The sequence below is a fragment of the Salmo salar genome, chromosome 22, assembly GCF_965601325.2.
Source record: "Salmo salar chromosome 22, fSalSal1, whole genome shotgun sequence".
Lineage (NCBI taxonomy): Eukaryota > Metazoa > Chordata > Actinopteri > Salmoniformes > Salmonidae > Salmo > Salmo salar.
In genome coordinates this window covers 9763487-9775907 of record NC_138312.1, presented here as the reverse complement: position 1 = coordinate 9775907, position 12421 = coordinate 9763487, and the positions used below count along the sequence as shown (strand labels likewise).

The 12421-nt window shown below is 42.9% G+C and overlaps 1 protein-coding gene across 2 annotated transcripts in view; it reads right to left on the bottom strand.

The window, feature by feature from the left end:
- Window positions 1-912: 912 nt before the first annotated feature.
- The window catches only part of LOC106582707 (metabotropic glutamate receptor 4), a 284018-nt gene continuing 272509 nt past the window's right edge, over window positions 913-12421 (bottom strand). For both annotated transcript variants that reach the window (XM_014166038.3, XM_045705684.2), the window contains exons 9-10: window positions 8269-8515; window positions 913-1726 (exon numbers count right to left, since the gene is read on the bottom strand). In XM_014166038.3, the coding sequence (XP_014021513.1) occupies window positions 1677-1726; window positions 8269-8515 (297 nt within the window). In that variant the 3' untranslated portion in view covers window positions 913-1676. The remainder of the gene's footprint in view (window positions 1727-8268; window positions 8516-12421) is intronic.

Here is a 12421-nt window from a genome sequence, read left to right as displayed (position 1 = left end):
GACCTCAACCCGCGAGGCCTAATCGCCCAACATCAGTGCCCGACCTCACTCATGCTCTTGTGGCTGAATTGAAACAAGTCCTTGTAGCAATGTTCCAACATCTAGTGGAAAGCCTTCCCAGAAGAGTGTAGGCAGTTAGGGCAGCAAAGGGGGGACCAACCCCATATTAATGACCATGATTTTGGAATGAGATGTTCGACGATCAGGTGTCCATATACTTTTGGTCATATATTGTATTTATTCAGAGAGCTGTAGGCGACTGAAATGAGTACTGTATCCTTTTGCATTTTGTCTTGAGTAGGTTATTTTCTGCAGCTTGAGGCATCAGTCATATAGTATACGAACATATCCCTGAAGCATTTTACAGAACATGACAGTCCTCAGAGACAACGTTTTTTTGTGATGAATTAGTCTCGTTATGGATATCATCTTGGGTGAATGAATACTGTGTGGCAACTCGCCAGTGCATACTTTATCTTAATCTCCATTTTAATGGCTTTAGATCTGTACAACTTAGCTGTACCTTGAGTAAAAGGAAAATTGTATTTAGTAGTGTTGTGTTATCCCATGTGGACTGGGCACTGGTAGGTGTATGGTGCTTAAATAATTCATATCAATCAATGAAAACCTTTATGTGTGACCAGGAGTATAGCTGGTGGAAGTGGATTGGGGTCAGCTATGGTATTTCACTGTAGGGCATCTTTCAGGCTCTTCATTTTAGTCTGGAATTTCTGTATTAAAGCACGGACGTAGTGGGAAGAGGGCAGCGGCAGCCTTTGGATAGCTGGTATGGCCTCACTTTAGGGGCCTCACTTTAGCACAAATAAACAAAGATCAATCACTAGACCTTCACCAGTTTGGAGATTACGTACAATAGGCTCAGGCCCAAACAATGGGAACGACACTGCAACATAGTTTCAACGCATTCTAAATATATTTTTTAACAACACAACACAGGATGTTCAAACTGGCATGCTTAAAATCAATAATGACCATATTCTTTGTTGTCAACATCATTCTATTTTTTTATGATGGAGTACAAGTATCCTGCATTGTTGGAATGATTTTTTCCATCCAGTCTTTAAAAAAAAACTGGAATACTTTTAGAAATATATTTTTTAACAATTACATAATTTAAAGTCTTCCTAGACATTTAAGGACGGACCACTCTTAAACTGGTGTTTCAGCAACTTCCTGAAGCATTGAGAGCAATGTCACTTACTGATGACAACACTGGCAGACTACAACATTGCATCGCACACACCTAAACAGATTCTTTCAATTGTCAGCTTGAGATGAGAAGTCATAGTGAAAGAGAAGGTAACTCAGCAATGTAAACAACGACAAGGGATTAGAAGCCCCATCCTGCATGAATCCTCTCTGTACTCTGGACTCTGGCCAGGAGGGAAGTGTTTGTCTTGTCTGCCATGGCCAACACAAGATGGAACATCACAATTATACTGTATTTGTTCAGTTGGGGTCCCCTGAGGGTCCCTTCCTGCATCTCTGTTTGTCTTTTCTCTGTCCTTAACAATGACTACTCCCTATGAAATTCTTTAGTGATCCTCACATGTCCCATGTCAATTTTCTTGCCCTATTTTTTCCCCCCATTTCCACTGCATAAGAAAATGTTCAACGAGGTGACCATCCTGAGCAATGACGATGGCCTTCCTCTCCTAGATTGCGTGGTTGCTGTAGCTGATGTATGTTTGTTTTGTGGAGAAAGCTGAAAGAGAAGAGAAAGAAGGAGATGAGATCAACACAGAGACAAGGTCAGCGCAACATCAAAGTTATTGCTGTACTATATACATTGTGGTTTGTAAGTAGTGGTGCAGAATTTCTACTTTGTGCTTAGTACATCGACAGGTGGATATCAATGATGACATATCCAGAAATATAAATTATGTTATATCCACCTAAGAGTAAATACCATGTCGTTTCAGCTACAGGTTGGACCAAGTTTCATATATAGATGTATCTGTAGGTGCACTGAGTATACAAAACATTATGAACACCTGCTCTTTCCATGACATAGACTGACCAGGTGAATCCAGGTGAAAGCAATGATCCCTTACTGATGTCACTTGTTAAATCCACTTCTATCAGAGTAGATGAAGGGGAGGAGACAGGTTAAAGAAGGATTAAAGAAGGGCTCTTTTAAATATAACCAGTGCAACCATTGCAGAAATATTGCACACAAAAAGTATTTTGTTGACACAGCTTCTAAAATGGAGTATTACGTTAAGCATTTCATTAACTGCAAAACCACCCATGTCATCTATAGATTGGAATGTCCACAGTGCAAGGTGTTCTACATTGGACCGACAAAGAGACGCCTTCAAGATCGCTTAGCGCAACACAAGTTCGCCATACGGGTAGGCAATGAAGACTACCCCAAGGCAAGGCACTACAAGTCCTTACACCATGGCAACCCTGCCGCCCTACAAGCTATGGGTATTGATCATGTTCCGGCCTCAATTAGAAAAGGGGACCGTCTTAAACAGTTAAACCAAAGGGAAAGTTTTTGGATTTACAAACTACAGGCCACTAAGTACCCTGGTTTAAATGAAGATATGGATTTCTCACCCTTCCTGTAGGGTCGTGATAGGTCCATTTGCTGTCATCTAGTGCATATTTTGCTCAATTGCCCTCAGCTATGTTTAGACTGTTGTTGTTCATGTTTGCTGTGTTCTAGTGTACTATGGAATATATTACTTTTTTATTCTCGACACTTCTCCCAGTCATATTTAAGGTTAGAACTATCTTTCTAGGCGTTCTGATACTTCAAGCTTGGAGTTGAATTTTTTGATAACATAGCTACAGTATTTCACTTTTTAATGGGGTGACAGTGTAGCCTAGTGGTTAGAGTGTTGGACTAGTAACCAAAAGGTTGCAAGATCGAATCCCTGAGCTGACAAGGTACAAATCTGTCGTTCTGCCCCTGAACAAGGCAGTTAACCCACTGTTCCTGGGACATCATTGAAAATAAGAATTTGTCCTTAACTGACTTGCCTAGTAAAAATAAATGAAAGTGTATAGTATTACTTACTAGGTGCGTCCAATCAATTTTGTAACCACTCCCTCTTTAAATTAGGGCTAATTGGAAAAGCTGTTCAAAAGAGGACATTGTATTATTTCTTTGTACTCCCTGACGAAGGCCATGCAGCCGAAACGCGTCAGATTTTTTAAAACTTTGTTTCTATTGAACATGCCATACAATTAAAGGCTTTTTAATGAATTATATGAAAAGTGCCTTGGTCCTCCTTTCTTTTTGATGACCAATTCACCCCTTTTACCAAAGAGCACCTTCTGTCTACCAAAATGTACTATTGTGTACCTTCGTAGCGCTTCCCTTCCTACTGTTTCTACTGGCCTTTAGACTAGTTGAGTATCTGGAGCATTAGCATTTGTGGGTTTGATTACAGGCTGAAAGTTTGAGAAACAGACGCCTCACAAGCCTTCAACTTTCAGCTTCATGAAATATTACCTGCAAAATACCAGTCTCAACGTTAACAGTGAAGAGGCAACTCCGGGATGCTGGCCTTTTAGGCAGAGTTCCTCTGTCCAGTGTCTGTGTTCTTTTGCCCATCTTAATCTTTTATTTTTATTGGAGAGTCTGAGATATAGCTTTTTCTTTGCAACTCTGCCTAGAAGGCCAGCATCCCGGAGTCGCCTCTTCACTGTTAATGTTGAGACTGGTGTTTTGCAGGTACTAATTAATGAAGCTGCCAGTTGAGGACTTGTGAGGCGTCTGTTTCTCAAACTAGATGTACTTGTCCTCTTGCTCAGTTGTGCACTGGGGCCTCCCACTCCTCTTTCTATTCTGGTTAGAGCCAGTTTGCGCTGTTCTGTGAAGGGAGTAGTACACAGCGTTGGACGAGATCTTCAGTTTCTTGGCAATTTCAAAACAAGAATAGACTGACGAGTTTCAGAAGAAAGTCTTTGTTTCTGGCCATTTTGAGCCTGTAATTGAACTCATAAATACTGATGCTCCAGATACTCAACTAGTCTAAAGAAGGCCAGTTTTATTGCTTTTTTAATCAGAACAACAGTTTTCAGCTGTGCTAACATAATTGCAAAAGGGTTTTTTAATGATCAATTAGCCTTTTAAAATGATAAACTTGGATTAGCTAACACAACGTGCCATTGGAACACAGGAGTGAGGGTTGCTATGTAGATATTCCATTACAAAATCTGCCATTTCCAGCTACAATAGTCCTTTACAACATTAACAATGTCTACACTGTATTTATGATCAATTTGATGTTATTTTTCTTTCAAAAACAAGGACATTTCTATGTTACCCCAAACTTTTAAATGGTAGTGTGTGATATATATATATATATATATATATATATATATATATATATAGAAACGCAGTATATTGTCCCTGTCATATTTGTACAGTGGGTGGGCTCTCAATCCCCTCCCAGACCTCCATCTCTTCCTACCCTGTCTACTGGGTAATCAGGCCTCAACTCTCCAGTTCTTTCCTGACTGTCTTATCTGATCTTTTTTATTTAACTAGGCAAGTCAGTTAAGAACAAAATCTTATTTTCAATGACAGCCTAGGAACAGTGGGTTTGTGGCCTTGTTCAGGGGCAGAACTACAGATTTGTACCTTGTCAGCTCAGGGATTTGACTAGTAACCTTTTGTGTGGCCTAGTAACCTTTTGGTTACTAGTCAAATGCTCTAACCACTAGGTTACGTTGCCACAAGTCAGTTAAGAACAAATTCTTATTTACAATGACAGCCTACCAGGGAACAGTGGGTTTATTGCCTTGTTCAGGGGCAGAATAACAGATTTTTACCTTGTCAGCTCAGGGATTTGATCCTGCAACCTTTTGGTTACTGGCCCAATGCGCTAGCCACTAGGCTACTTGCCACACCATCATGCAATGTGTCCGTAATGCCAATGACAAATGGTGCTTATTCAAATACCCATGCACAGTATGCCCCTTGTAAACAGATAGGTGAGGAATTTGTGCTTGCTATCAAATCTCCCTCTCCTCACTTATTGTTACATCGTCACTGTTGTCGTTAAACTAAATAAATGTTTTTAAGATAAAGGCCTATGTGTAGATGTTATGTAACGCCACTCCATGCTCAGCATCCTCATCATTTTGCCATCAAATATTTGCAATGTTGCATTCAATATGAACAACTACAGTAAATTGTCAACAATGTATTTTTGGAGAACATCTCTGTACTTTTGTTATCAGTAAATAAAAATTGCAGGGGCTAAATAATCCCCAAAATACTGTAGCCTAGCTCTCGGGGAACAGTGAATCATCACGATATGCATCCGTCATTTAAGATTTAGCCACAAATAGAGAGTCTCTCTCTATTGACAGGCATTACCGACTCAGACCCCTTTTTTCTTTTCTGAGGGAAGCGAGCCAGCCGTGTGGGTGAGTGTTTTGGCCATCACCTGAGACATTTTCTGCTGAGTCAACGGTTGAAATCATTATTTACCACAGTTGTATAAAGCCAGAGTCTGTCCCAGAAACCACCAAGCATTTTTATTGCTATTGAAATTAGAGGGAGATGGACTCAGGCAGAGAGAGGTTCAGCTGGTTCAGAAAGGAAACTCATTTACCTCTCAATTAATTACACCGGGCTTTGAACACTGCCACACAACTGAGCCAAACTGCTGAAAATATACCTGTTCAGCATATTGAACAGTGTCTTTCTGTGATAGTCAACTGAATGCATTGAAATTATCAAATTAAACATGGTTGTTGCATATGGTGTTTAACAAGTATTGAAATGGATCTCATACATTCAATACAATACAATAGGTTAATTGTGTATGGCGTTGACGTAGCTGGTGAAGTAGGACTATACAGTACACCACTCCTGGTATGAATGCCCTCCTTAGTGATATCCACACACAGTGGAGATTTTGAGCCTATCATGGAATGTTTTAATGCCTCCCCCAACTCACAAACTGACTTAAAATTAAAAATGGCAGCTCATTTCCTACATCAATCAAAGTGTAAAATAACAACGGCGCAAGGTGGCCAGTAAATAATGATTTGGATACTTTGCTTTCCACCTCTTAAACCAATTTATTCATGTGATTTACAGTGCCTGAAGGGTAAAATACATTTAACATTTAAAGACACACAAGGGTGCTCTCAGCCAAGGCTGACATGTACACTGAACAAAATATAAACACAACATGTAAAGTGTTGGTCCCATATTTCATAAGCTGAAATAAGGTGAAGCATATCAAGAAGCTGATTAAACAGCATGCTCATTACACAGGTGCACCTTATGCTGGGCACAATAAAAGGCCAATCTAAAATGTGTAGTTTTGTCATACTGTCACGTCCTGACCAGCAGAGGCCGTAATTGTGTTAGTCTTGGTCAGGATGTGGCAGGTGGTTTGTGTTTGTTAAATGTTGTGTTGGTGATTGGGACTTCCAATTGAAGGCAGGTGTGTTGAGTTGCCTTTGATTGGAAGTCCTATATAGGTGTGTGTGTTTTTCTTTGGGGTTGTGGGTGGTTGTCCTTGCACTGCATTGTATGCGCCTGCAAGACTGTTGCTGTTGTAAGTACTGTTTATTGTTGTTTTCAAGTGGATGCTTTACGTGTTTTATTTAATAAACATGAGTGTCCACAATCCCGTTGCGCCTTGGTCCTCTTCTCTCCATGACAACTTCTGTGACAGAACCACCCACCACCAAAGGACCAAGCAGCGGAAGAGGAGGAAGCCACAGGAGGAAAGTTGGAAGCAGCGGCCCGACTGCCCGGAGCTGCCAGAGTGGCCCGACTGCCCGGAGCTGCCAGAGTGGTCCGACTGCCCGGAGCTGCCAGAGTGGCCCGACTGCCCGGAGCTGCCAGAGTGGCCCGACTGCCCGGAGCTGCCCGAGTGGCCCTCCTGCCCTCCCGGCCCAGCCCGAGTGGCCCTCCTGCCCTCCGGCCCAGCCCGAGTGGCCCTCCTGCCCTCCGGCCCAGCCCGAGTGGCCCTCCTGCCCTCCGGCCCAGCCCGAGTGGCCCTCCTGCCCTCCGGCCCAGCCCGAGTGGCCCTCCTGCCCTCCGGCCCAGCCCGAGTGGCCCTCCTGCCCTCCGGCCCAGCCCGAGTGGCCCTCCTGTCCTCCGGCCCAACCCGAGTGGTCCGTCTGCCAGGGTCAGCCCGAGTGGCCCGTCTGCCCGGCGCAGCTAGCAGCGCCACCGAAGTGGGCGACGCCGAAGGTGGAGCAAGGTCCACGTCCTGCACCTGAGCCACCTCCAGGATAGGTGGGTTGGGGAGGGAGGGAGGGTGTAGCACAGTGCCGTTGGTGACGGCAGCCACCCTCCCTTCCCTCCCTTATTGTTTAGGGGTTATTGTTTGTTGGTTTTGTTGGGGTATTGGGGATTTTCTTGTGTTTTTCTTTTTTTAGGTGCATCCCAGGGTCTGCACCTTGAGGGGGGGGGGGGGGGGGGGGGGGGGGGTACTGTCACGTCCTGACCAGCAGAGGGCGTAATTGTGTTAGTCTTGGTCAGGATGTGGCAGGTGGTTTGTGTTTGTTAAATGTTGTGTTGGTGATTGGGACTTCCAATTGAAGGCAGGTGTGTTGAGTTGCCTTTGATTGGAAGTCCTATATAGGTGTGTGTGTTTTTCTTTGGGGTTGTGGGTGGTTGTCCTTGCACTGCATTGTATGTGCCTGCAAGACTGTTGCTGTTGTAAGTACTGTTTATTGTTGTTTTCAAGTGGATGCTTTACGTGTTTTATTTAATAAACATGAGTGTCCACAATCCCGCTGCGCCTTGGTCCTCTTCTCTCCATGACAACTTCTGGGACACATACAACACAATGCCACAGATGTTTCAAGTTTTGAGGGAGTGTGCAAGTGGCATGCTGACTGCAGGAATGTTGCCAGAGAATAAGAAATTCATTTCTCTACCATAAGCCCCCTCCAACGTTGTTTTTGAGAATTGTGGGTGAGCGGTTTGCTGATGTCAACGTTGTGAAAAGAGTGCCCCATGGTGGCATTGGGGTTATGGTATGGGCAGGCACAAGCTATGGCAATTTGAATGTACAGAAATATCGTGACGAGATCCTGAGGCCCATTGAGAGGACCATTTCTTTTAAGGTATCTGTGACCAACAGAGGCATAGCTGTATTCCCAGTCATGTGAAATCCATAGAATAGTGCCTAAAGAATTTATTTCAATTGACTGATTTCCTCATATTAACTTAGTAAAATCTTTGAAATTATTGCACGTTGCATTTATATTTTTGTTCAGTATATATAGCATATATTCGTCACCTTAACTCACCTTGTGTTTCCAGGCTCTCACACAACTCGGACTTGGCTTCTCCGTTGGGACGTAGGCTCGCCTTGGGGTTGAACTTGTTGGACATGGTGGCAGCTGTGACCACAGCCTTGAGGCTGCGTGTGCGTTTGGGCACGTTCTGCTCCGGGTGCCTGAGGATCACGTAGACCTTGGGCATGTACAGCATCCCCAGAGAGACAGACGCACTCAGGCTTACAGAGATGGTCAGCGTGGTGGTCTGGATGTACATCTGTAAAGTAATGTCAAGGAGACTGTGTTAGACCTACGGATCGAAATTGGTTAAGTTTAGGGTTATGATTAGGGTTAATGTAACCGATGTCGGGAACCATACACAATCTGCCGGCTGTATTCCCTGCCTAAAGTTAATAAAGAGCACTATGAATCGACAGTTACTGCTCCACCGCATCCCTGGTGGTTTACTCTAGATGTTAATGCTCAGGTCAAACTCTCTTTACTTATCTGAGGTTACATACTTCTGTCCATTTGTCCTTGCTGTATGTCCTTCATGAAGAGACGGAAATGATTTGTGAAGGACACAACAGACACCGTACAATCCATGACAAAGCTTTACTCTTCACCAAAGTTCTTGTGCATGTGTAACGAGTATGTGTAATAGAGTATATACTGTAAGCCTAAAGCATATAAGACATGTTTGTGGTGTATCACTATTATTAATTATTACATTTCACATTACACAAGTCAATTATTAATGAAGGTATCTGTTGGTAGGATGGCTTGATCCTCTCTTCATAACCCCCCCCCCCCCCCACACACACACACACACACACACACACACACACACACACACACACACACACACACACACACACACAACCACCACCACCACGGTGAACAAAACCAAGCAACCAAGACACTCTTGTTTGTTGATTTTCGGCAGCGCTTGTTTTAACATGGCCATCACGTCAACCTTTAAAACGGAATGTCATAACACCAGCCTATCTACCCTATTCTGATTCACTACAAGCTGCCCCATAAAAAACGAAATAACCTCATGAATTTTTTATCCATGGCTGAACATTGTGAATCACAGGGGAGGGCCTTGCTGATCAGCAGTCTCCCTCACTCCATTTTAAGTGTTTGCAAAGCAGAACTGTGTTAATTAGGCCATCTTATTGAGAACTTTTAAGGGGAGGGACAGGCTCGTATGAATTGTAATGTGTACAGTACATTGTTACAAATACTGATCACCTGACCTGATCAGGGAAAAGCAATTAAATGTTGGGGTAATATAAGATGGTATAGACCCAAATGATTTTATACCATGACACTGTGTGACCCAACATAAAACAAACATAATCCACACTGACACATCTCGTTTAACATGTAATGAAATCAATAAATACCAATAGTGTGTTAACCTGTAAGGTATTTGCCTGAGAGACCATTATAATTCAAATCTGTTCGATTTGACCAGACCTTTCTCTGTAGCTAGCTATCTAATGCAGCAAGAGATTCCCTCCTGCTGTTTCATCAACATAGTGTAGCATCCCCAGACTTTACCTCTGCTAGTGTGTCTTTCTTTGTTTTTGTAATGTCTAACCCTCTAAGGCGCTCCACTTTCTCTCCAGATTGCTTTGCTTACCATCTAGGTGAAGCGCATCACCATCGAGAATGGTGGATGGGACGTTAGAGGAGCAGATGCCAGCGGTGGTAGAGCCTCTCACAGCTGTGGAGACACAGTCCACTAGTGCTCTGCTCTGGGCGGTGTTCGGCTCTGCTGTCTTATGGCGGGGGGGATTCAGGACCCAAGTTGTTATCCATGGATTAATTTAAGAACAAATAAATAATCGGGACAATCAGGACAAGTTGTAGTGGGAAAGTATTTGATCGATTATTTGGTTTATGTTATCTGCTGCTGTATTTTACTAATGGTTAAACTTTACTTGACACCCACCTTCATATTACGTTATAACCATGTCATAACATGTCATAATATGGTCATAACACTGCCATGACCCATATATTTATACCTGTTGTGACATATATTGCGTTATTTTATGGCAGGGTATCAAAACGTTTCTCTGCCAAGAAGTTTCCTTTAGTTTAAACGTTTGTTTCATAAGTCCTTTGTTGTTGTAATGAACTCTTTGCAATCATGTTTTTTTCATCATATTTTAAATAACTTGCAGAAAAGGAAACCCCACATTAAGTGTCTTAATAGGGCTGGGGGCCACCACGAGCTGCTAAAACAGCTTCAATGCGCCTTGGCATAGATTCTACAAGTGTCTGGTTGGATGCGACACCATTCTTTCATGAGAAATTCCATAATTTGGTGTTTTGTTGATGGTGGTGGAAAACGCTGTCTCGGGCGCCACTCCAGAATCTCCCGTAAGTGTTCAATTGGATGGGATCTGGTGAAACACACACACACACACACACACACACACACACACACACACACACACACACACACAGTCACGTCCGGACCATAGAAAGCTGTTATTTTCTATGGTAGAGTAGGTCAGGGCGTGACAGGGGGATTTTCTAGTTTCGTTTTTCTATGTTGTCATGTTCTAATTTTGTATTTCTATGTTGGGTTTTGTTTGGGATGATCTCCAATTAGAGGCAGCTGGTCATCGTTGTCTCTAATTGAAGATCATACTTAAGTAGGTGTTTTTCCCACCTGGGTTTGTGGGAGATTGTTTTTGTGTTAGTCTATGTTTCACCTCTGCGTCACGGTTTGTTGTTTTTTGTTCTTTAGTTTATGTGTATGTATTGCATAGTTTCACAGTGAAAATAAAATGTGCAACGACACACACGCTGCACTTTAGTCCACTCCTTCCTACGACAACCGTGACACACACACACACACACACACACACACACACACACACACACACACACACACACACACACACACACACACACACACCACACACACACACACACACACATGCTTTAAACCCCCTATGATACTTTGAGACCCCTCTTTCAAAGTCACTGCAATCTTTTCTTCGAGACAAAATAATGGACAACTGTGCAATTTTTTATACATGACCCTAAGCATGATTGGATGTTAATTTCTAAACCCTCATACCACCGACTGGGCTTATTTTCACCACAGAGGCATATTTTTTTATCATTGTCTAAAGGCAGTTTATTCAATTCTTCACATTGTTCACCACTTTGTCAGTGAACTTGTTCTTAATAAATCTAAGTAATTGTTTAGTGTTTCTGTATCAATATGGACTTTTTATAAATTCAATTCCTTTGTGGTCATTTTGACTCCAGTGTCAGTATGTCAGACTGTCAGATGTACATTGGAGTCAACTGTAAGTGACTTTGAAGGTAGGAATACTTCTATATGCATCTATTGTACAAAGTTTTGAGAATGACACAAATATGAATTTTCACAGTCTGCTGCCTCAGTTTGTATGATGGCAATTTGCATATACTCCAGAATGTTATGAAGAGTGATCAGATGAATTGCAATTAATTGCAAAGTCCCTCTTTGCCATGCAAATGAACTGAATCCCCCAAAAACATTTCCACTGTATTTCAGCCCTGCCACAAAAGGACCAGCTGATGTCATGTCAGTGATTCTCTAATCAAGAACTTCAAGGAGAGTGGTTCAATTGTTGTGAAGAAGGCTTCAGGGCACCCAAGAAAGTCCAGCAAGTGCCAGCACCATCTCCTAAAGTTGATTCAGCTACGAGATCGGGGCAGCACCAGTACAGAGCTTGCTCAGGAATAGCAGCAGGCAGGTGTGAGTGCATCTGCACGCACAGTGAGGCGAAGACTTTTGGAGGATAGCCTGGTGTCAAGAAGGGCAGCAAAGATGCCACTTTTCTCCAGGAAAAACATCAAGGACAGACTGATATTCTGCAAAAGGTACGGGGATTGGACTGCTGAGGACTGGGGTAAAGTCATTTTCTCTGTTGAATCCCCTTACCGATTGTTTGGGGGCATTCTGAGACCATTCATGTGTGGGGTTGCTTCTCAGACAAGGGAGTGGGCTCACTCACAATTTTGCCTAAGAACACAGCCATGAATAAAGAATGGTACCAACACATCCTCCGAGAGCAACTTCTTCCAACCATCCAGGAACAGTTTGGTGACGAACAATGCCTTTTCCAGCATGATGGAGCACCTTGCCATAAGGCAAAAGTGATAA